Here is a 26,219-nt window from a genome sequence, read left to right on the forward strand (position 1 = left end):
ATCTTTGAAGTGCTTATGTTGGAAATATCCCCAGCGCTTTCTGGTGCCACTGATGAAGAATACCTGACTTAGCAGTAACAAAACTTTGCTGTTAAGTTTCTACACGTCTATTTCTTCGATTCACACTCAACTCACAAACTAAACAGTATGGAAGTTCCAGTTTCCTTCGAATCGCAATCCTTTGGATTGCAAGACACAATACTTTCAGAGTTCATACTATACTAGCTTCCATTCATTCAACACTAGATACTCTGAACTATCCACTCCCTCTTTGTTTCTAAGTGGCTTCAAATTCTAGTCCTATCCTTCTGACTTAATACATCTCCATTTCTGTGCACATATTCTCTGGCTTTAGCCCTTTATCTCAGCCACATCCTTCTTCTGTCCTGCCCAAATGGCTCACTGTTTACCAACACATTCAAGCAACTCCTGTGGAATCTCAGCGACTTTTAAGTAGGAATGGATCTCTGTGAGTCATCTTTTAGGTATTTTTTTAGTGATAAAGAGGGTGGGAAAGAAATGAGCTCCAAGAAGCACCTTTTAAAATATCCTTTATTTGTGTATCATCCTATTAAAAAAACTTTTATATAAAGGCAAAAAAGGTATTGCATAGAAGAAACACTGGTGCAAACATCACCTGGTGGGAATGGTATGTTGTTTGTGTCTTTGTGTCTACTATCTACTGCACAACAGACGGCTGGCTAGTCTGCAGGCAAACATCTCCATGTTTCCCCAGTAGGCTACAGGATGAAGCTGTTCAACCCTATAAAAGTAAGTTACATCAGAATGTGTGCCCTATTCCATGCTGCTCCCAAAAAATATCAGCTAGGAAAATACCCTTTTCTTTCTTGTCTTCTCTATACTTGACCAACATACTGCCCAAAAAAGACCACAAGGAGCAATTCTGCTGTCTTCTGCTTGCACTCCTGTGTATGTTTGTAGTCCATGTATATTAATAGTAATGGAGACAGTGGGGAGGGACACAAGAGAGTTGTAAGAGGGTTGGCATAACTTGACCATAGTCCAAGAACTCAATGCACAGAATACACAACTAATCTGTTATCATTGATAAATTTACGCCATTGTTGGTAACATCTCACATGCTATGTGCAGAGAGTGTGCTCTTTTCAGTTCTCTCCACCTGCAATTCCTATAACTAAAAACCTTGGTACCACCAAGAGGGAACATAATTCACTGCTTTCACTTCCACAGTTTTCAAGCAGTTTTCCCAATATGTCTCTGCTAAGCGCTGATGCAGCTTCCAAACATAAAGCACAGTGAGACAGCAGATACACTACAATCTGAAGAAATATTCAAAGAAACAGCATTTTCACACACTTGAACTCTGCTTTCAAGAAAACACGATGCAGAGAAGTATGTATTGATACAAATCAATATTTGTGTATACTAAATACATTTTTACTGAATTATCACTTTTTTAAATTTAAAAACATGCTAAAAATTTGCAGCTAAATAACTAAAATGATGTTTGGGGAAAACGCAGAGAAAGCCACCCATTAGCATAAGCAAGAAAAGTGCATATATACACGAGACCAAACAGTTACGAGACAGTGTTTCCATGACAAACGTACTGATGCAGCCTCACAGTTTCCAAGGCTGTTTCTGTTGCCTAGAAAATGGCATTACTTTTCTTCTCCTTTCAGGATGTCTGTCTTCTCCCACATCAGTGTGTCAGCTAGAGACACAAACCAGCCCTGCTCTAGACTACCTTACTGTAGAGTGGCTTCACAGAGATGAATACACAAAGCTTGTGTAACTACCTCAATTAATATTGTGTTTAGAATGATAAAAGTAGTCTTCAGATTAAGATCTATTGTATTTACTATTAGATTGTGAAATGGAATGAAGCATTCTAAAAAAAGTTTAGATGGAAGGCAAAATAGTCAAATCTGCAACTATGCATTTCTTCTGTTTTACTGATGAACTTTAAATTTTTTTTTTTTTTTACTTTCCTATTATTTTTAATAATTTTTTTTTTTTTTTTTTTTTTTTTTTTTTTGTATAAAAGCTGTATGTAGATTGAAATTTAAGTTGTAGCACGTACCACTGTGCAACCCAAGAGGACAGATGTGATGTGATGCATCTTATTCTTCTCAAACCCCAAAGAAAATTAAAAAAAGTAAAGCACCTCTGACCAAAGGGAGAATGTAATAGAGTCATTAGATGAAAATTGTTCTGTCTTTCTTGTAGAAATAGCAACACATTTTAGTAATTTTGTATACGGTATTTTGTATATGGTCTTACATGTAGCAGCAAGTATACTGGGCATCAGAGCCTCTTCTTTGATGAGCAACATCTCCAATGAGGCTCAGATGTTCTTGGTCCCAATTTTTGTTAGAAGTGGAATTAAAACTGGATTCAGTTACTGTGCTTCCCTTCTACTCCTTCCCTGGATTTCAAAGGCAATGCAAATTAAATAGCTGAGCCCATACAGTGTTCTTCAGTAGGCAACAAGAGATTTATGAAACTTCAGACATCATGCTCATGTGGACAAGGGCCATTCTTTAAGATTAGTAATGGCCTTCATCACTGTAATACCCAAAATACAAATTCATCTCTCTTGTCCCATGCATTCACACTCTTTCCATCATACTGATCTCAAAGGAACATCAAAAAGTGAGAGAGTCCACACAAAATGCTGTCTGATTTACAAATGCAAACAGAACCTACTAGGAAGATAAAACAGGGTACTCATACTTTCCAGATAGGAAGCGGCCCAATTGTTATTTCAGCTCATCATGAAAAGATTGGCTGAATTATACAACGAAACCAACGTATTTGCAGAGATTAAAACATAAATATTCAGACTGGACATTAGGAGAAATGTATTTACCACAGGAGTAGTTTGACATGGCACGGCTCTGAATGGGATACCACAGAGGCATAAAATCTCCATCCTTAGCAGTTTCTGTTTTTCAGTCTAATAACATCATAGTGAATTCCATCTCAAATAGATCACAGCTCTCTTTTGAGAGTGACACTGGATGAGGTAACTTACAAAGATCCCCTCTAACTGCCAGTTAATATAAGCTGAATTAATATAAAGTAGAATTCCTTTCAGAGCTTAGTTAAGCCCTGACTGGAGCTAAAACACAACATGCTCTAATGGCCTTTTCTTCTTCCTTCACAACACTGTAAAACTTAGGAGAGATTTCTTTAAAAAAAAAAAAAAAAAAAAAAAAAAAAAAAGTAAATGGAATTGGCTTACAATAAAATGGCATTCAAACTAGAATTTTTGTTCAAATTTTGTAGTCAGAATATGGCTAAAAAATATGCATCGCATCTCAGTGAACTCTTGATCACATCACTGGATAGATCTGGCAATCTCCCAGCATGAACCAGTTCTGTGCTGAAGGTGTGACAGTGCATAGTCTCTCTCAGTTTCTTTTGGAAATTGCCCCTTTTCTGAATCTGCTCTTCTTTAATCAAATTCATGTTCCTCTCTGTCCAGAGACATCTTTTCCAGCTCAGAGAGATAGCTGTCATCTCTTTCATGGAACCACTTCACTGAAAGGCATAGCATGACAAAATTGTAATAAAATTGCTACCCCTCTTTCTAATATCCCGCAGCACACCATGCTTTATGCAAATTTTTTGAAACAGACAATACAGTCTGTGAAACCTGCTGCCAAGTGACCAGCAGGCCAGACTGCAACCTTTCTCCTTTATGCCAGGGAGAATTACTCACTTAGCCATTACTTTTAGATTTCAAAGTAGCATAACATCAAAACAGTCTAACAAGGAGCACCAATTACAGTGTCACAGTCTGCTCTGGCTGGGTAAAGACACTGAAATTCAGCGTCACAGGAGTATTAAGTAGGAGGTAGGAGGAGTGTTTCTCAAGTAGTGAACTTGAGAAACATTTTCTTTATCTGTCCTCCCCAACTGTCAACTTTGAAAAACATATCCTCAGGAGGTTGCACAGTGGTTTCTACACTAATGTACAATAAATGTGTAAAAACAGATATACTATATAGAAGCTATAAATCAGGATACTAAATTCTAAGCTATATTTATCATAATATTAATAATCATCATTATCATAACAAAAAAGTATACACCATCAGGTACAAGAAGCTCCAATTCATAGGACTCCCAGTTAGAGTAGCTTTTACAAGACTTCCAGTGAATTGAACATGAGGGTTGAAAACGTAATGGAAGACTTTGAAGAATTCTCCCTTAAAGTTTAACTTATATAACTTTTGCACATTTAGCATGTATTGGTAGAGCAAAACGTGTTCTTAAGTCAAGGGAATAGTCTTCGAAACAGATGTATGATTTTGTTTAGAAAATCCATGTGTTCGGGAGCTTTTCCCCCTCTCTTTGGCAAATAAATGGCAAATGTGAAACAGAGAAAAATATGAATCAAACAACAAGTTGTGATAATATCTCTACAAGTAACAACAAAGTAGATCAGACAGTGGGACGGATTCACTCAGCAGGGCTTGGCTTGATACTCTTTGCAGTCTCTCCTTTTGTTCATTTTTATGATCAAACAGAAGGGCTGATGTGATAATGTTTCAGAGGCTTTAGGCATCATATTTTTTGCCAGTCCTGTGAATCTGCTGGAAGAGTGTCATGGAGAAGGCCATGCCAAGAATCTGAAGGAAAGCAAACAATGAAGGCTTCAGTACAAGAAGATGGCCAAAACTACACTGTGTTCATGGTCCAACTTTAGTTTTAAAAGACATTCTAAACTAGTCAGCTTTCTCAGTCATCAGCACTGTCAGTAAACTAGGATGCATATTATAAAGGCACACAGCAATGCCTGAAGATGTATCATCTGTTAAAGCAGTGATGAAAGCAAAAAGGTCTCTCAGGGGTCTTGGTCACACATGCCAAAAAAAAAAATAATCAGAAAAACATAATTGTGTCACTTTTTTATCCAAAATCTTGTGCTTGATTAACCAAAAACCTGTGACTGAAATCAGATTCTGGCAATCTGTACGAAGTACAGCAGTTATACAGGAGTGCCCAAACAATATTACACTATGTTGATACATCTGCATTTCCTTTTTTATGCACATATTAACTTCCTCAGTTCAATACCCATTATTTAATTCATTCTGGCAATTTCCAGAACTTGCTTCCAAATTTAAAAAAGTACAGTGCTCTAAGAGACAAGGTAACAAACGGATAATAAACCTGGTAACCCCAGGCTCTGAAGTAAAAATGCAGATAAGTGAAACCCCACTATAGCATGTCTTCTTTGAGGGTCAGCATGATGACTGACCTGCATTCCATACAAAGATAAAGCCTCAAATAAGCTCATAGAATAAATCTGACATTTTTGAAAACATGATCAAACTCAAAGCAGTTGAGGACCACTTTTCATGTAACAGAAACAAGGATGTTCAGAGCAAGTAAAATCTGTGTTGACACACATCATACCAGCATTACCTGCATTATAAGGATACACATCCCAGTTGAGCCAAGGACATGCTTATTCTCATCAAACCAAGTCATAACTCTCTCATAACATCCCTGTAAGATGTAAATCGAATTCTCAAGGTTACAAGGTATTTCTTTCATATGCATTCCCTCTATTTTGTTCCTTCCCACCCCTCTCTAAGACTTGACCTTACCGTTTTCCATACTAATTCAGTGGAATTCCGTCCACAGTCTTGAGAGTTTTCTGTACAGCATCGGTCTGGGACAATGTTTTCTCCCAGTACTGGGTACCAATCCGTAAAGTCATTTACACCACAGCACTTCATCTATGGCAAAAGATTAATAAATTACCTTAACTATATGCAATTTGTGAAAGGTATACCACAGCAAACTTTCAGCTAGAATCATAGTGTCATAGAATGATTTGGGTTGGAAGGGACCCTTAAAGGTCATCTATTTCCGCATTTCCTGTGAAGTGCAAGGATATTTTTCAATGCTTGAAGCCCTATCCAAACTGACTTTGAACACTTCTAATGACAAGTCACCCACTACTATTCTGGACAACTTCCTCCAGAAATTCTAGTGAAGAATTTCTTCTTTATATCCAACCTAAATCAACTGACCATCAGTTTAAAACCATTACCTCTTGTTCTGTCACTACATATCCTGGTAGTACAGTAGAAAAGTTCTTCTCAGTCATTCAAACAAGCTGACTTTATACACTGGAAGGCTGTAATAAAGTCTCCTTGATGCCTTCTCTGTTCCAGGCTTAAAAAAACCCTAACTCACTCAACTTTTCTTTGCAGGACAGAAGTTTCAGCCTCTGATCATTTTTTGTGGCCCTCCTTTCGATCTGATGTAACATATCCCGCATTTCTTGAACTGGAGATGCAGAACTCCAGGCTGAGGTCTCACAAGAGCAGAGAGAGAGAGAATAATCGCTTTCAACTTCTTGGCCATGCTTCTTTTGAAGCATCCAGGATACAACTAGTTTTCTGGGCTGCAAGTGCACATTGCCATCTTATTTCCAATTTTTCATCCATCAGCATCCCAAAGTCCTTCTTGGGAGGGCTGCACTCCATCAATTCATTAAAGTCAGTGCTGATATCAGGGATTGTCTCAACCTATGTGCAGGACCTTGGCCTCATTGAACTTCAAGAGGTTCACAAGGGCCCAATCATCAAGCCTGCCAAAGTCCCTCTGGATGAAATCCCTTTCCTTTGAAGTGTTAGTTGCACCCCTCAGCTTGGTGTCATCCACAAACTTGTTGAGGGTGCATTCAATCCCACTGCCTATGTCAGTGATGAAGATGTACAGTAGTATTGGTCCCAGCAGAGATCTTTGAGAGGCACCACTCATTACTGCTTTCCGTTTGGATGTGGAGCCACTGACTATGACTCTTTGAATGCAGCCATCTAGTCAATTCCTTAGCCATCTAACAGCCCATCTATCAGACCCATAGGCTTCCAATTTAGTTGTAAGAGTATTGTAGGGGAGTGTATCAAAGGCCTTACAGAAATCCATGTTGATGACATCAGTAGCCCTTCCTTGTCCACCGATGCAATAACTCCTTCAGAGAAGGTCACTAGCTGCATCAGGCATGATTTGCCCTTGGTGAAGCCATGTTGGCTGTCTCTAACCACCTCCTTGCTTTCTGCATGTTTCAGTATAGCTTCCAAGAATATCTGTTTCAGGATCTCTCCCATAATCATACCAGGCACTGAGGTGAGGCTGACTACTTCTTTACATCCTCTAAACAACCGTTTTTCAAGGGCTTTTTTTGTGCCTAGTGATAACTAAAAGCAAATACTTAATGACATTAAAAAAACCCAATCCTATATCCAAGGTATGTTAGCATTTTTGTCCCAGAGACAAATGCCCAAATGCCAAAATGTGGTAATTTGCATTTGACTGTAAGTCCTGTTCTATATATGAAGGTTTTGCTACTTTTCCTCTGTTACAGACTATACTTTCACATGACAAACACAGTTCTCAGACAGAGGTAAGCAGCTTTCATATTACAAAGTATTTCTTGATTCTGAGTTTCAGAGTACTTTCCGGATATTTGAGTGCAAGACCCGAAACAAAAGCCTGTATTAGCCATCTTTTAAATTAAAAAGAGATCCTACAGTTAACAGACTGTGGCAACCTTTGTAGCCAAATTGCTGTTTTCTTCTAATGAGAAAATGAGTTACCTCTGCTTGAATGATATTCCATGCATTTTTCAGCCCAACGTTATTTTCTGAGTTGTACAGCTTCATACCTTCCTTCAAATCCTTCTTTGCGCTCTCACTGACCTGCATCATACAAATACTGAATGTGAGTGCACTGCTATTTGTAGGAAAAGACCAAATTGTGCAGACCTGAATATGGAATATATTTCTTTTGTCACATCACAAAATTAACACAGGCAGAAAAATCTCTCTTATCTCCAATACTATCATAAGTTCTCTTCAAGCACCTGTCAAGGCAAGGTCTGTCTCACAGATTAATTACTCCTGGATTAATTTTCATGAGAATTTAAACAGTTTCCCATCTGGTAAGAGTCTATCATACAGTTATCTGATCCAAACTAACCAAAGTAATCAGCATAAGCTGAGGTTATGTTAACTTTGTCACAGACAGATGTTGGCAATATATCACAGCAGCCTCTCATGACAGTAACCTAGTTTAATTTGCTAATATCCTAAAACCGGAGTCTCCATCTCCCAAACTTAGTTGTTCCTTGCACAAGTTCAGGCTATAATTAATGGCCAATATGAAATCAATTGAGAAAGGGCATTATCATTGTTGGGACATGCTTGCAGGATTTAAAGTTTTCGAAAGTGTTCTTGCTTCAAAGGAGGAAGTTGGAATGCTTAGCAAGAGGTTTCATATGTCCTATTTGTCATATAAATTTCTTTCCAAGCCTGGAATTTTTAATGTAAGTAGGAATATATCTTGGCTCTGACAGCCAAATCCAATGAAGGTTTGGAAAAAGGCTAGGAAGCAGTTTGCAGTTTTGCCAACTCAGCTTGCCAACTCAGGAGTGAGCTGGCAGAACAGAAATAGTTAGCCTATGTATAGATCCAGGCATTGAGGACAACTATTTTGTAAGATCTATTTTATTCCTTTTTCACATTTTATTCAAAAACAGTTCACCTCAACTCCCTGAAAGTGGCATACATCATCATGACATCCTGAGAAGAGATATAATATGGAAAGAGATCTGTTTCGAAATGAATCTGGATATGCTCATAGCATAAGGCTCTGTCCTATGTTTATCAGATCACTCCAATTCACTCAGGATTTTTTCAGTCTTACTGGGCTACTAAGCCAGTCAGTGTTACTGCTTCTCTTAATCATTACCACATAGCAGGATACAATGGGCTTTATGAGAAGCTACCTCTTCATCTACTCCCCAGACTCGTTCCTTGCTCCTCTAGTTTTCTGTAGAAGGGTTGGCCCTAAGAAGATAACCAAATCCAAACCTCCCAGAACGCAGATCCATAAGATTATCAGCTTTTTGCAGAGACATCAAATAACTATGTTGATAGGTATCTTAACTTTTAGGATAGGAGTAAACAGAAGGCTTTGGACCACGGTTTTTATTTCAGGGGGAAACATGTTTTCTCCTACTTGCTCTCCTTATAATTTCCTCCCTTCATTTTCCCCCAGAAGCAGCTTGCAGAAAACAGCTAAGATCTCTGCCAAACTGAAAAGCAGAGAAAACCTTCACACTTTCATCTAACAAAAGCTAATTGAACCTGTTTTACTTGCTAGTAAAGATAATTAATCTGTGTTGTCATACTTGCTTACCTTGTCCATATAAACAAAGAACAAAATTAGTAATATCAGCTCTGCCAGGAGAATTATCAGCAAAACGATGAAAAACTAGAACAAAGAAAAACACTGTGAATATACACTTGCAAAACAGACAGTTATGAATTGGAGATCATAGGCCTTGTCCACCAAGCCCTTCCTCTACTCCTGAAAATATGCAATTGAATTCAAACTGTTCAAGTATGTTAATTGTTAATACTATCTTGTCACTAAAGTTCCTATAGGTCTTACCATCAATGAGGAAGCACGCTGTTTAGTAATTTCTATATTTTAGATTTTGCTCTACTAGCAGTTTCCAAGTTTCAGCTGTACACACAGTCATATAATCTACAGAACACGTCATCTGTTACTACAGAGATAAATGTGTTGTGCTACAGGAATGATTCCCTTGTAGGTAGGCTTTAACTAGATCTGACTCCCTGTTTGAACAGTCAAGTGACTCAGCATTTCTATTTCTAACTGTCTGTAGTTGAAATCTCTCTCTGCAGGGGGCAGCCCAAGTATGAGCTTCAACGGCTTCTAATTGCTCTTCATATCCAGAAGCAACCTTCTAGCTACTAGTGGTATGCCACATAGCCATGGCATCCCCATATACACAGTGGGAGAAACGGAGGGTGATGTGCTGTACTTGAAAAGTCAGAAACACACAATAATTTGTATCAAAGACTTCTGAGAGCCTTATAAGAATAAAAACACTCTTAAAAAGAAAAGTTGTTTCTGTTGGTGTAGTAGTTCATGCGAATGAGCAATATAGACCCCATTACTATTCTCAATTTCCTTTCCCAGAAGTACAACATACCAAAAAAAATCAACAAAACAAAACAGCAGAGAGTGAGCAAGCGCATATTCGTCCTTCAGTTTAATTTTCTGAAGTGGTATAAGGAATACTGCTCATCTGCTCCCCAACAGCATATAAGGGAGACATTTACACATGAAACATGATCTTCAGTAATACAGAACCTGTGTTTCACAAGCTTCAATTGAATTGGAACTTGTCTTCTTTGGAAGCCCTTCTCTCACCTTCGGAGTGGTGAGAATCATGATGAAACCTCCTGGGTTTATGCAAGAGGAGAGATCCACGGTGTGTTTTCTAAGAGGGGTTTTCAAACTCTGTGCTTCCTTGCTGGACAAATGCTGCCAATTACCAGATTATTATTTTTTTATATCTTTTTAAATGGTAATGCCAGGCAGTGACCCTGACTTCAGGTCAGATGCTTTCCACCAATCTCTGACACAGATCTTATCTAAAGACAAAGTAGAAAATAGCCATGAGCAATTATGACTGGAATCCAAAAGCAGTTATGCTTAAGATTTTCCAGTCAGTCCTTCTAACAAACATTTTCAGAAGGGCTATCTATTTGACCCTACACTTCATTCAGAGGTAACTGAATAATGTACTTTGGTATCTAATACATAAGAATGCACAGTAACTAGGATGCATTTGCTAAAGCACCAGTGATCTTACTGTGACCAAACCTGTGGGATGTCATACTGCAATCCTACGGAAGACAGGCAGTTAAGGGAAATGCTAGTGATCCACAGGACTGCTTTGCACTGGTGAAAATATTTTTTAACAAAATAATCACAAAGCAACAGTGTTCATAAAAATAAGCATTGATGTCTTACACTCAAAAGTAGGCACTTATTCTCCTTGATAGCACCTAGGCAGCCCAGAAAGCCGGTCACCATGATGACTGTACCAAAGGCAATGACTAGGTTGGCAGCTGAAAGTGATGGAAAGCTAGGAGAAAATGTGGCGAAGTTTCCTTGTGATACTGACAGCCAGATGCCCACGCCCAGGAGCCCACAGCCACATAACTGCAAAGAGATAAAATAAAGGTTTAATCATTGATTACTTCCTCTGCTCTCTGAAAGGAAGGAATTTCTCAAGCAAATTCCCAGTTAACTGTTTTGTAGTAACATTCTCACTGACTTGGTGCAGAAACAAAATTAAATTAAATGTCCTTACCTAAACCTAGGCATGCAATTTACACTGATAAATCTAGTTAAAAGCCACTTAAAGGACTCTAGTTTTGAAGACTCAGCAGATGAAGTAGGGCTACCAATTTATCTCCCAGCAACACAACCCAGCGCAACTTTTCTGTAGAAAGGACAAAAACATTATTTGAAAGAATTCCACAACACATATATTTTTGTAACCACCTACAATCTCTCAGAGTATCCAGCCTCATAGTTCCTCATTCTGGCCAAGCAAAGAAGTCATGGCGGTAATTAAAACATTATCATTTCAATAAATATTTGTCATAATGTCCCATTAGTCTGGATAAGTTTTTTGATGAGTTCTCATAGCATCACGGTTGTTTGTCAGTATTCAATAACAATCAGATTTATAGATTCATTATCTACAGGATCAACTTCCACTACTCTCTGCCAGTGGCAGAACCCAGAGGAAATGCAAAGTTAATAAAGCACAAAATTAACTTTTTTTCTTTTCTTCTCATCACTCTTAACAATATTTGGTTAAAGAAATAAAGTTCTCTACCATAGTCATATGGCAGGTCTCTTGAAGAATGGCCAAGAGTGATGTATATACTACAGTGGGACTGAAAGCTGGCTATTTTTTAATATTTGTTTAAAATGGCTGATACAGAACTTCCCATCTGATCTGTGATCACTGTGCAGTGAAATCAGTAGACAGTTAGCTGTGTTTTCATTAAACCTGCGATATTCTAAAAAGGAGTATTATAGTTCTGCGCCAAATCTACTTTTCAGAGAAACACAGAATGGCTTAGGTTGGTAGGGACTTTAAAAACCAATGAGCTCCAGTGCCCCTGCTGTGGACAAGGTTGCACCCCCTAGATCAGAGTGCCCAGGGCCCCATCAAGCACAGCCATGAACTCTCCCAGAGATGAGGCATCTGTGACTCCTTTGGACCATGTCTTCCAGTACCTCACCACTCTCTAAGTAAATAAGTTCTTCCTAATGTCAATCTAAATCTATCTTCTTTTAGTTTAAACCTTTTAATGATAAAAATATTTCTCCTCACATATGATAGTATTCAAAGTTGTTTGTTGTGAATCCTTATGATTCTGGATTTTTCTTTGCTGACTCAATTTGTCTTCATTCTGGCCTAAGAGATAAGTGAGCTTCTCTTCCTCTTCCCATATGCCCTTGTTGTCTTCCTGCTCTATTAGCTTTCTCTTTTCTTAATCTACACCTAGTTTACCTCCTTCTGCAAGCTATGAACAACTTACACTGCCAATCCTATTCTACCTGAGTCATTCCAATTCTAGCAGCCTGATCCACCTGCTCGTTGCTTTGATGTTCTTTTGTGGCATAATACTTGAGTATGTGAGAATCTACATGATGTACTTACACATCCAGGTTCTCTCCTCTGGCAGCTATATCTTTCTACAGTGTAGTGGCTCAGATAGGCTTGCCTCTGCACTGTTGCCACTGCAACTCTGCCAGTTGCTCTGCTTCTGTTGTTGCAAGCACATGGCATTTGTCAGCATTCGTAAGTCAATACACAGGCACAGCACTGACCACTTTTCTCATTCAGTGATATCTAAAGCTAGCTGGGTAGCCTTCACTTCTGCAAATTAGCTCAATTCACCTTCAACAGTTTCTATGACTTGTCTTGTAGGGTTTCATAAAACAGCTTTCTACCTCAGATGATTTCCACAATGTGATGGGACTGAACAGTGAGCAGTCTGGGTCAGCATCTGGTTTGAGTACCCTTATGTACAGGCACATAAATAACTAACTAATCATAAGTACATAGTTGTTTTACTTACAGTAATTTTGTAGCAACTTTCAATATATACTTGCCTTACTAGTAGTAATTAGTAGTAACATATACTACAGAAATTCATGGAAACAAAATCTCAATTTTTTTTATTATGAAATACTATGAACCCACTCTTGTGGTATTCACATACCTGTGGATCAGGTAACTCCCACAGATTGTGACTGTCACACAGTAGCATCACTATTTGAGGAAACCACTGTCAACCTGGATCATACGTACACAGTGAAAGAAAACTTGTATGTAAATACTGTATGTAAGGAATATGAATCCCATTGCCCATTGGACTCATCTGGGTATAATGCAGTGAGCCTACTCTGAAGGACTCAGCGCTCCATGCCAACACTGAATCAATGTAATATTTCCTGTATGCAATTTTTTCAATGCAAAAACAAAAACAACAAAAAACACCAAATACAAACAACAACAAAAAAATCCCACAACTGTTATTCAGACTTAATTACTTCAGATTACTATTATTTTCTTTAGGAAGAAGCACTCTGCCACAGAAGAAGTCACGAAACCTGGATTCTTATAGATTTATGATTCATTATTAGATTCCCAACTTTTTGATCTGTTGTGAACTAATATTTGTTGATGCTTGTCCTATTTAAGGACACTTAGAACAACTTGCTTATGCATGGATTCTCAAATATCTGATAAAGTTGGAGTTTATTCTGCAGGCTACTTCCAAGGAAAGCACAGTCTATGCCCACTACTGAGTCACAGATTCAGTTTTATGTCTGTCTTTGTAAAGTTCATTAAAATGGAAATTAAGTTCAGCTGAAAATAAACCCACAAGACTGTTAATGGAATTTCATTTATTGCACTGTGTTCTGTACACTGTAGGCACTGCTTTCTTTTCTTATCCCAGATGCAATTTGTTTGGTTTACTGACACATGCATGACTTGAAAGTTTAACAGATGTAAGAAATGAAATTAAATATTTCAAGTAAGGCTTTACTTGATACTTACAAATAGCTTTAATTTCCCTATATCTAACTTTTTTTTTTTTTTTTTAATCACAAATCAAGTAACCAAACACCTACTAAAAGAGCATCTGTAAGTAAGAGGTAGTATGTACAGATGCTCTTTCATTAATTTCAGAGTATACACACCTGTAATACCTCTGGATCATCTGTTATTAAGCTACCTGATACACTCACCCTAAAGTCTTAATAGAACTAGTTAAATGGCAACTATTGAGAAGAAAACCAACAAATTATGGCAATACGCAATGATCTATGAATGCCTATTTTAAACATATTTTTCCAAACAAAAGATTATCATTATCTTTCTTGGTCTTTCATCTAACATTTTTACAACAACAAAAAAAACCCTGAAAATCTAATGTGAGGCTTCCCATGACTGACTCTTTACATTGAAAAGCACAACTGCAATACTAGATTGCTTCAATTTGTACTACAGTGGACTGCCTTAATTGTCAAGCTGCCAATGTGTTCTTTGACTAAGAAATTATCCAGGTCCATACCTGCTAGTGCAAATGCAAATATGCAAATGCAAATATGAATCCATATTTTCATACTCTAATAAGGAGTCTTGTATTTAATGTCTGGGTTATCCATGCTTAAGAAAGACGCATATAGATATATAAGTTATTCCTCCCTAAAATACTCACTACCCTATAGCTATTTAGAATTACATTCAAGAGTTTTTTAGCACCTTAACCAGGAGATCTCAGGTCAAACTGCAAATCAGTTAGAATTTCCCTGTCCTATAATTTTCAGTCTTTCCTAAGAAACTCAGAATTTCTATCATCCTGGGCTGCTTTTGTAGAAAAACACATAGACCTTCAGAAAATGACTGGTACACCCACAGGTGGTATTTATTTTGGGTACAAAGAAAGTAGACAACAGCATTCTATATACGACACACACAAAAAAAAAGATAATTCACATATACAGTGTCACGGAGTTATCTCTACATCTGTGTCCATGACAGGAAAACAGCAGGCTGAAAAAAAAAACAGTCCGAAACAAAAAGAAAAAGGGGAGGGGGCACATATCAAAACAGGCTGGTTCAGCTAGTTCCTTGACTAATGAAGGAGGGGGACCCAAGGACCCACACCCCAGAAAAGGAGAAAAGGGAAAAGGGGAAGGGTAGGGAGATGGGTCTAAAAAAAAAAAACAGTGGCAACAATCTGAGGAAAGTTATTTACTAAATAATATATCAAAATGCAAGATAACACAATATACAATATAATTGGAATTGAGGCTAATAAATCAAATAAAATGAGAAAGAAACAGAGAGTGTCCAAAACTAAAGGCCCTATTCTAACACTGAATGCGAGATGGCTAGGGAACACACAACAACAGATGAGCAAGAAGGGGGAAAAAAAGGGGCATCTCATGACTTGTGAACAGCTTTTATCTTTCCTGCTGAATGAAAAATGGAAATGAAACAGTGAGCCTCTTGGGAGTTGTAGTTCTCTACTGAGAACTAGATACCTGGAAATACTGACAATGGAACTGGAGCTTTAGCTCTTTAACTGCCAGTGCACTCCATGATGTTATGATGTGGAATACTGATAACAAAAGTCATAAAATCATGACATTCCACCCCTTATCTCACATCACTACATCATGCTTAACATATATATATATATACATATACACAAAAAAACAATAATTAACATGCATTAAACACACACACACACACGTACACACGCACATATATATACATGCATGGAATTACTGACTGCACTCCCACAACATTAAATTCCCCTGTGGTACACACTGAATATCCACATTTTTCTGCATCACCCACCAATTGGACCCAGGCCCCTGAACAAACACAATTTCACAGAGAGGTTTGCCCTTTCCAGAAGCTGGGAGGACCCAAATTGCTCTTCCTGACATGCACTTTACACGTACTACAGGAACCTTATTTTCCTCTACAGTATGTAGGGAGCTGGATTGGGCAGGACCATCGCGACTGATAGATCCTCAAGTGTTGACCAACCAGGTGGCTTCTGTCAAATGCTTCTCTCAGTGCTTAAATGTTCTTAAATGGGTGCGTTGCTTTCAGTGTAGCTTTTAACAACTCACCGTATCATTCAATTTTACCAGAAGTTGGTGCATGATAGGGGATATGATAAACCCATTCAGTGTCATGATCTTAGGCCTGAGTTTTTACAGGAGAATTTTTGTGATGAGATTATCTGACTTAAATTTTTCTGGAGTGCCATGTCACCATAGGACACATCCTACTTCAGAATTCATGCTGATCCAGACCTCTGATTGAAACCCATCATATATTTCACCTCCACAAAACAACATAACTCAGGCAGACAGATATAAAGAATATTGTATGGCTCTAGTGGGATGAGATTTTGCGTAAAAAAACCTAGCATAAACTGCATTTAGATTCTCCTATCCATCTTTTCATTTTCCCGTCAATCTGGATAATACATACATATTATCCATTATGGGGAGTAAAGTCATTATTGTACTTGAGTACTATGACTTAAACTAAATGCAGTCAAAATCCTATTATTTATCAAATACAAGACCTCTCACCTTTAAGATTGAATAATAACACCTCTGTACCCCACAGAGGTATCTTCTTTCTCTAATTCCAATATCCTTTTGAGGAAAAAACCCTACAAATTTAAAGCACTAGCATAATTAATCAGGGAAAAGTTAAGAAACAGAAAACACAGAATACAAAAGAAAAAAAAAAAGTCCATCTTATCAGCCCACACATTTCACTATTTTGTGCATATTTTTGTGCTTTTTCTACTTGTATGGCACATATGAGCACAGAAACTCCTGAGTTAAAACATCTCTATTTTAAGTTACACTAGTTATATTATGTTAACTGTCAACTGTCTCCTCAGTGTGATCTGAGAAAAAAAACAAGTATATTCTGTAGTAGTAACTAACATTCTCATGTTACACAGATTACCAGCTGGTATTCTTGTATGGTTTTCTATCTATCCTGCATTTAAAATGGATATTAACATCATGCAAGCAACACAGCTCTTCTCTGAGGAGACAGATGTACAGGGAACAGAATGCTCAATAGTTTGAATGTCTGTAAACTGAGGATCAAATAAAAATAAAAAAAAATAAAAATAAAGAAGCAGAGAACAAAGTATGTTAAAAAAAACCCTCACAGTTCTGCACTCTAGACACAAAGTCTAGTTTTGTTTAACACTGAACAGCATACGGATTTCAATAGTGAAAGCTGGAGAGAGATCTCACCACTGTCCCCAGCTGAGGTAAAGCTGAGCTGTTTTTACTAAAATCATAGAATCACCAAGGTTGGCAAACACCTCCAAAATCATTCACCTACCACTAATATTTTCCCACTAAATATCTCAATGTTTCTTGAACGCTTCCAGGGATGGTGATTCAACTACCCACTGGGCAGCCCATTCCAGAACCCGACCACTCTTTTAGGGAAGTTTTTTTCTAATGTCCAAAATGAATCTCCCCTGGCATAACTTGAGGCCATTCTCTGTAGTCCTATCATTAATTAGGCTGGAGCAGGGCACAAGTCCCATTTTGGCACAACATCCTTTCAGGTAGTTGTAGACAATGATAAGGTCTTCTCTGAACCTTCTTTTCTCCAGACTAAGCCATTCCAGTTTGCTCAGCTGCTCCTCATTAAGATTTGCACTTCAGACTTTTTACTAGTAACGACCGCATGGTCGTTCATCTGAGGAAGGAATGAAAGACGAAAATGACCTTCTAAAAGTCTGTATCAAACAACTGGAAAATAAAATTACAGCTCTGATGGGGCAAACTGACTCATGTTCAAATGGAATCTCCCTTCTAAAATTGAGAAATATATCATAAGATGGTGAAAAGGATTTCAATCAGCAGGATCTTTGGATCCCTGACGAATCCAAAAAAAAAAAAAAAAGAAAATCAAGGAGACTAAAGTTCCACTAGAGGATCTGGAAACTTCAGATCCTCCAGAAATTTAACCTAAACCTTCTCTGTCTCTGTTTAAAACCATTCCCCCTTGTTCTATTACTGTCCACCCTCATAAAAAATAATTCCCCCTCCTTTATATGTAAAACTTCAAGTACTGGAAGGTTACAATGAGGTCTCCCTGCAGCCTTCTCTTTTCCAAGCTAAACAAGCCCAGTTCCTTCAACCTTTCTAAATAGGAGAGCTGCTCCAGAACTCTGATCATCTTAGTGGCCCTCCTCTGGACCCGCTTCAAGAACTCCAAAATCTTCCTGTACTGGAAGCCCCAGACCTGGATGTAGTACTCCAGATAGGGTTTCACAAGAGCTGAGTAGAAGGGGACAATCACCTCCCTCTCCCTGCTGGCCACCCCTTTTTTCATGCAGCCCAGAACACAGTTGGCCTTCCAGGCCGCAATTGCACACTGCTGGCTCATGTCCAGCTACTCGTCCACCAGGATCCCCAAGTCCTTCTCCACAGGGCTGCTCTCGAGGAGATCTTTCCCCAGTTTTTTCAGTGAAAAAGCTCCCCCTCAGGAATCCAAGACCCTGGAGGTTAGTGAGAGGATCTGGGGAATGGAAGACCTCCCTTCAGTCAGGGAAGACGTGGTCCGGGAGCGCCTAGGCAACACCAATGTTCACAAATCCATGGGACCCGATGGGATGCATCCACAGGAGCTGAGGGAGCTGGCAGAGGTGATTGCTGAACTGCTTTCGGTCATCTTTGAGAGGTCTTGGAGGATGGGGGAGGTGCCTGAAGACTGGAGGGTAGCCAATGTCATTCCAGTCTTCAAAAAGGGCAAGAAGGAAGATCCAGGCAATTATAGGCCAGTCAGCGTCACCTCTGTCCCTGGAAAGGTGATGGAACAGCTTGTGCTGGATGTCATCTCCAGACAACTGGAAGAAAAGGAGGTTATCAGGAGTAGTCAGCACGGGTTCACCAGGGGGAGGTCGTGCTTGACCAACCTGGTAGCCTTCTATGATGTTGTCTCTGGCTGGGTGGATGGAGGGAGAGCAGTGGATGTAGTCTACCTTGATTTCAGCAAGGCATTTGATACTGTCTCCCACGACATCCTTATAACAAAGCTGAGGAAGTGTGGGATAGACGAGTGGACAGCGAGGTGGGTTGAAAACTGGCTGACTGGCAGCGCGCAGAGTGTCATCGCTGGAGACCTGTAACCAGCGGTGTTCCTCCTCAGGGGTCGGTGCTGGGTCTGGTCTTGTTCAACATCTTCATCAATGAACTTGATGAATCTTGACCATGAGTGACCACCCTCAGCAAGTTTGCTGATAATACGAAGTTGGGAGGATTGGCTGACACGCCTAAAGGCCGTGCTGCCATTCAGCGAGACCTGGACAGGCTGGAGAGCTGGGCAGAAAAAACCGGATGAGGTTTAACAAAAGCAAGTGTAGAGTCTTGCATCTGGGGAGGAATAATTCCATGCACCAGTACAGGTTGAGGGATGAGCTGCTGGAGGGGAGCTCTGCGGAAAGGGACCTGGGTGTCCTGGTGGATGACAGGTTGGCCATGAGCCAGCAGTGTGCCCTTGTGGCCTAGAGGACCAATGGCATCCTGGGATGCATCAAAAAGAGCGTGGCCAGCAGGTTGAGGGAGGTGATCCTCCCCCTCTACTCTGCCCTGGTAAGGCCTCATCTGGAGTACTGCGTCCAGTTCTGGGCTCCCCAGTACAGAAAAGACAGGGATCTCTTGGAAAGAGTCCAGCGGAGGGCCACGAAGATGGTGAAGGGCCTGGAGCATCTCCCCTATGAAGAAAGGCTGAGTGAACTGCGTCTGTTCAGCCTTGACAAAAGAAGACTGAGAGGGGACCTGATCCAGGTCTATAAGTATCTAAGGTGTGAGGGGCAGAATGGCAAGGACGGACTCTTTTCAGTGGTGAGTGGAGACAGGACAAGGGGAAACAACCAGAAACTGCAGCATAGGAAGTTCTGCACAAATGTGCAAAGGAACTTCTTTACAGTGAGCGTGACGGAGCACTGGAACAGGCGGCCCAGGGAGGTGGTGGAGTCTCCTTCTCTGGAGATGTTCAAGACCTGCCTGAATGCCTACCTGTGTGACCTGGTGTAGGGAACCTGCTTTGGCAGGGGGGTTGGACTCGATGATCTCTGGAGGTCCCTTCCAACCCCTACAATTCTGTGATTCTGTGATTCTGTGATTCTGTGAAATACTCAGGATTGCCCTAACCCAAGTGCAGCACCCTGCACTTGGTCTTATTGATCCTTATTAGGTTTTCATGGGCCTACTTCTTGTCCCTCTGCATGGCTTCCCTTCCTTCCAGTGTATTGACTGCACCGCTCAGCTTGGTGTCATCTGCAGACTTGCTGAGGGAGCACTTAATGCCATCATTTATGTTATTGATGAAGATACTGAAGAGCACTGGTCCCAGGACTGACTCCTGCGTGACACTGCTTGTGATCAGCCTCCACCCTAACACAGAACCACTAATCACAACCTTTGGCTTCATCCAGCCAGCCAATTTCTAATCTACTGAGCAGTCCATCCTTTAAATCCATACCTCTCCAATTTAGAGAGAAGGGACCATGTAAAAGACTTTGTGGAAGTCCAGGTAGATGACATCCATGGCCCTTCCCCTGTCCACTGAGGCTGCCACTCCATCACAGAAGGCCATTGGATTGGTCATGCAAGTTCTGCCCTTGCTGAGGCCATGCTGGTTGTCTCAGATCACCTTTTCATCTCATATGTGCCTTAACATGGTAATGAGGAGGATCTGCTCCATGATCTCCCTAGGCACAGAGGTGAGGCTCACTGGTCTGTAGTTTCCCAGGTCTTCCTTTCTCCCTTTCTTAAAAATAGGATTAATGTTTCCCTTTTTTTCAGTCACCGTGGATTTTACCAACAGCCATGATTTTTCAAATATGATGGAGAGTGGCTCAGCAACCACATCAGCCATCTTTCTCAGAACCATGGGACGCATATCATCTGGCCCCATAGACTTATATATATTCAGTTTCAAGAAGAGGTCTTGGACTTGTTCCACTGTGGGACAGAATCCGCTCCTTTCACCCACACCTAGAAGTTCAGGGTCCTGCATGAACTGTCCTCAAGTCTGAAAGAATGAGAGCAATTTCCGTTTACACAGTTTAAAATAGAAATACAAACCTTGCCAGAATTATTTGAAAGTACTGGCAGATGGATTATTCCTGAATATGCATCATGTAATATTTGGCAGCTATCACGACCACTGAACAACTGACTTCTAGTGCAATGACATTATTAATAATTAATAATAATTAATTATTATTAATAATCAGCCTAAAGGAGACTGAAAGGAGGCCTCAGGGCAGCTTACAGCTTCCTCACGAAGGGATCACAGGGTCAGGTGCTAATCTGTGCTCTTTGATGACCATCAACAGGACCTAAGAGAATAGTATGAAGCTGCAACAGCAGTTTTAGGTTGGATATTAGGAAAAAGTTGTTCACTGAGAAGATGATTGGGCACTGAAACTAAGGGCAGTGATCATGGCAGCAGGGCTTCTGGAGTTCAAGAAGAATTTGGACAACACTCTCAGACATAGGGTTTGATTTCTGCATGGTCCTGTGTAGATTGAGGAGTTGACTAAATGATCCCTGTGGGTTCCTTCCAATTCAGGATATTTTATGATTCTATGATACTATCACTACACTCCTTGATGAAGAGCCCCTCTTCATTTTTTTCTGTGTTCTCCATTCAGCTATCATAAGGCCACTGTAAAGTCTTCCCAGAGCCTTCTTTTCTCAAGACTAAACAAATCCAGCTCTCTCAATCTGTCCTCATAGCAGAAGTGATCCAGTGCTCTGATCATCTTTGTGGCCAAAACTACCCTAGAATTATTTCAGTCTTGGAAACATCATGGTGCTGCTAACTCCCTGCCCCAGCAAAAATACCGCAAAGTAGCCACCATTCAGTCTTAGCTCTAATAGTATCTTGTTTTGTTTTACTCTTGAAATACTTCAGAAACCCATCCTAGAAGAACTCTGATTCCAGATGTATGGGGAAAAAGCATTTTTGAATAACACAAAATAGTCCTAAAATAGGAAGTCTGTACCAGAGCAACAATATATTTACAGGGAGGAGAAGCATTAACACAAACTTGGTATTAATTGCTGTTGTTATGGTGTAATGTAGATATGTCTGCTTTCAAATCTCAGAAGAAAAAGTTATATAAAAAGGCCTTGAATGAATGTACATTAAGATGGCATATTAAGGATTTCTTTAGAAGCCTCTTTTCATTATGCAGATGACAAATTTAATAACCACAAAGAAAAACAGCCTTTACCATGCTGAAACTCTTTTCTTGCTCATACAAAAAGATCATATAACACGACTGTGTTTCTTCCTGGGAAAAAAAAAAAATCTGTTAATGGTGACTGCTGGTTTTCATAAAAGCTCCAAAAAAACAACTACAATTTTCTTTCTAAAATCTTTTTTTCTTGAGAGTCTCTATTTTTGAATATCCCCAACTGATAAAGCTACACAACATGGAATCAGGGAATTTTTGAATTATTCATCTTGCAGACTACACACAAGACTGCACAACGCAATTCCTCACTATCCACCAACAGATGCCCAGCCAGATCCTGAGCTATGGCAGCTTCCCCTGGCCAGCTCCCCACAATTTTATAGTTTTCCATACATTATATGGTATGGACCATTCCTTTGGCCAATTTAGCTTAGCCTGGTTCTGTCCCCTCCCAGCTTTCTTCACTGGTAGGACAGAACAAGAAGCTAGAAAGTCCTTGACTCTGTGCAGAACTGCTTGGCAACAGTGGAAAAATCAGTGTGTTTTTCTCCCATAGGCAAAATATAGCATCATACCAGACACTACATCCTAGCTGAAACCAGGAGACCTGGTCATGTTACAAACATGCTCAAGGATGGGGATTGTGAATATATGTAAGCACAAAACTGGAATTTTACCCAACCTGAAAGTGGAAATTCTTTTCCCAATATCCTCTCGCAATTTTCCTTGTTTCAACCTGTGACTGTGGCCTTCTATCACTGCACATCTCCAAGAAGAGCCTGACTACATGCATCCTTCCATGTAGTAGCTGATTACAGCAGTGAGATCATCTACTCCTCTTACAATTAACAAACCCAGTTATCTCAAATGCTCCTTGTATGTCATACATTCAACACTCCCAAATGATTCTGATGGATTTTTCTAGATCTTGTTTCAGGATGTCTATGCCTTTCTTCCAAAGAGGAGCACAAAACCAAATAAAACAGTCCAGGTAAAATACCAAATAAAATCTGTATGTTTCTTGATGTACCATCTTTAAAAAAATAAAAAATAAAGAAGTTATTATATGACATTGGCCTTAATATCAATTCCTAAGAAATGGAAGTGTTAAACTCACTTTCAGAACATTTGAACAGCTGATTACAACTCTTAAGCCTAATAATCTAACAGTTATTCACCCACCGTGAATATCTTTCGCTTATTTAAGCCATATCTCAACTGTTTGGTTACAAAGTAACTGTGCAAACTGTGATAAAGAGCATGCTTAATTCCAAGCCACTCACTCCTCTCCACTCTTTGGAGTAAAAGGGTTGCCTCACTGTGGTAATTTATCAGTCTCTTAGGCCCTGGGTAAATGTGTGTTGGCTTTCCCTAGCCATTTTCTTGTCTTTCATACACCTGGAAATAGCTCCTATGATGATTTCCTCAGGCTTACTAGCCAATAGGTTTCTGGGTATTCTTCCTTGTTTTCTGGGGAGAGAAGGATTGTGCTAAATGCCTCTCCAAATAATCAGAAACCCTCCCAGATTAGTATCAGTATGACCTCTCAAAGATAACAGCAGCTTTACCACGGCTTTTTCAGCCACCTCAGTGCTTTTGGAGATTTCGGTGGATCCAGGGGCTTACGTACATCCAGTTTTCTTTTTGGCTTCCAGTGTAATCTTGGTCTACTGAGCTCACTAGGGCACTGTTGTGGACAACCTTGGCTCCTGGTCTTCTCCTCTTTTAGAGCAGCCCTGCCCTTGCAGTTCTCCAACAGAAGGGTGCACATTCATTTCACCAGAAACTTTCATCTTCTCTGTGCCTTGTCTTCTCTCTAGACTTTGTTTACCATGCTCTGATGAACCTAGGCTGAAGTTTTCATAGCTAGGCTGAAAAGCCTCTTAGCAAAGATGCGCTTCCCCAGCTTTTGTCTGGCATCCTGAGCCATTCCAGTTGCCAACAGTTTACGGGCCACTTTGGCCTGGTTCTTTGACTAATGAGGCAGAGGGACCCATGGACCCATGCCACAGGAAAAGAAAAAAGGGAAAAGGGGAAAGAGTAGGGAGATGGGCCCAAAAACAAAACTGTGGCAACAATCTGAGGAGGAAAGTTAATTTACTAAATAAGATATCAGAATGCAAGATAACACAATATAATATAATATTATTGGAATTAAGAGAGAGTGTGTCCAAAAACTGAAAGCCTTACTCTAATGCTGAAGGCGAGACAGCTAGGGAGCATACACATTGCAGAGATGAGTAGAAAGGAGATGTCTTGTGACTTGCTGACAGTTTTATCTTTCCCTCTGAATGGAAAACGGAAAAGTCCTCTGGGGGTATGTAGTTCTTCTCTTCTCAGAACTAGGTGCCTGGAAAAACCAGCAGTCCAAGAAACTGAAGCATTAATTCTTTAACTCCCAGTGCATCTACATGATGTTATGATGTGCAATACCAATAACAAAAATCATAAAACCATGACATCAGTGTTTTTCATCTCTGATGGGGAAGTGTGTTCATAAAAACCAAAGCTCAGCCTGAAACACTGGCTGTGCAATATGTTAACCAGTAGGTTGGGTGCCTTCCTACCCAAGCCTTTTTGCTCCACTGGCAGGAACAAGTAAAATAGCACATTGGTTCCAGAGCCTTGTAGTCACTCTTCGTTATGTTCTCCCTTAACAGTATCACTGGTGCATACATTGATGACCAGGTAGGGGATATTATCTTTTAGTGCCTGCACTCTGTCACAGATCATGTGAGGTAACCAAATAAGGCCTATCTACCCTGTAGAAGGATACAGACTCATAGACAGGTGCTGAGTACACTCTGTTGTCCAAAGCTTGGATTCTATCCTCTTTCAGAGGCTTTGCCTGGTCTAAACCTTGCATTATGCCAGGACAGTTGCTCCAGGCAACATCATCAAATGTGTACCTTGTGAACAAGGTACATTTCTGCACAGTTCCAAGGAGTTTCATGCTGTCTTGAGCAGAGCTTTTTGCCCCGTTTGCATCCTCATCTGTGCGAACTGTCACTCATGCTCTCCCTTCGCTCTGACCACTTTAAAGCCACACAAAAAAGACAACATAATTGCTGCAATGAAATCCAACCTAAATGTCATAGTAGAGGCTATATAGCAATTATGTCAGGTACATGGCATTCTTCGACTCAACTTGTAAACTGTCTCCTGACATGTCACATGAACTAGTCAGTCCACAATTTGAGCTAGATGTGTTACCTTCTTTGACCTGTAATGTTAGAATAACTTTGAATTAGGATGGTATCTCATCTTCATTATCAATCTATAGGCATATTTAGTTCCTTGAACACTTAACCTATCCTCAAAAGTTGTATGTAAGTATGGCTGTGAATATACACACATAGCTGTGGATGTTATTTATTTATTTGGATGTCATTGTTTTGTGATTTTTGGTTTTCAGTATTCCACATCATAACATCATGTGGGGCACTGGGACTTTAACTGTCAATGCTCAAGTCCTGGGTACCTGCCCAGAAGAGAAGAAGAACTACATTCCCAAGGGGACTTGGCGGTCAGGGAGAGGAGGTTTAACTCCTGGCAAGGTCACCTGATGTGCTCTTTCTCGCCTGCCTTTCCTTGTGGGTGCTGCTCGGTCTCCCTGCTGATCACCTGGACTGCGCATCTCACCTCAGCATTGTGGTGAGGCCTATCCACCCTTTCGGACATTCTCTCTCTCATTATATTTGATTTATTAGCTTCAATTCTGATTATATTGTATTATAGTGTGTTATCTTGCATTCCGATAATATACTTAGTAAATTAGTTTGTTTCTCCTCAGATTGTTGCCGCTGTTTTTAATTATTTTGGGGTCCCCTTTTCTTTTTTTCTGGAGGTGCGGATCTGTGGATCCCTCTGCCCTGCTTGTCACAGAACCGGGCCGAACCAGCCCGTAAACCTTGACATTCTTGGTGGAGAATGCGGGCAAAGGCTGTTTTTTAGCTTTCTAGAACGAATCTCTCTCTGCTCTCGGAGAGCTTCGTTGGGAAAGTTTATCTTTTTCAC

General features: G+C 39.9%; 1 protein-coding gene across 2 annotated transcripts; it reads right to left on the minus strand.

The window, feature by feature from the left end:
* Nucleotides 1-534: 534 nt before the first annotated feature.
* On the minus strand, nucleotides 535-22,289 carry TSPAN9 (tetraspanin 9). 2 transcript variants are annotated; one of them, XM_042810570.1, is made up of 7 exons: nucleotides 22,239-22,289; nucleotides 10,861-11,052; nucleotides 9,211-9,285; nucleotides 7,608-7,709; nucleotides 5,607-5,738; nucleotides 5,422-5,505; nucleotides 535-4,622 (listed from the first exon to the last, which is right to left on the minus strand). In XM_042810570.1, the coding sequence occupies exons 1-7, from the start codon at nucleotides 22,275-22,277 to the stop codon at nucleotides 4,551-4,553; spliced, it is 696 nt and encodes a 231-aa protein (XP_042666504.1). In that variant the 5' UTR covers nucleotides 22,278-22,289; the 3' UTR covers nucleotides 535-4,550. The 2 variants fall into 2 exon arrangements, with proteins under 2 accessions (XP_042666504.1, XP_042666503.1); XM_042810569.1 differs by lacking the exon at nucleotides 22,239-22,289 and adding an exon at nucleotides 13,137-13,205.
* Between the last annotated feature and the right edge of the window lie 3,930 nt (nucleotides 22,290-26,219).

Source organism: Centrocercus urophasianus, unplaced genomic scaffold, assembly GCF_019232065.1.
Source record: "Centrocercus urophasianus isolate 14NV4802_14NV808 unplaced genomic scaffold, USGS_Curo_1.0 seq_12, whole genome shotgun sequence".
NCBI lineage: Eukaryota > Metazoa > Chordata > Aves > Galliformes > Phasianidae > Centrocercus > Centrocercus urophasianus.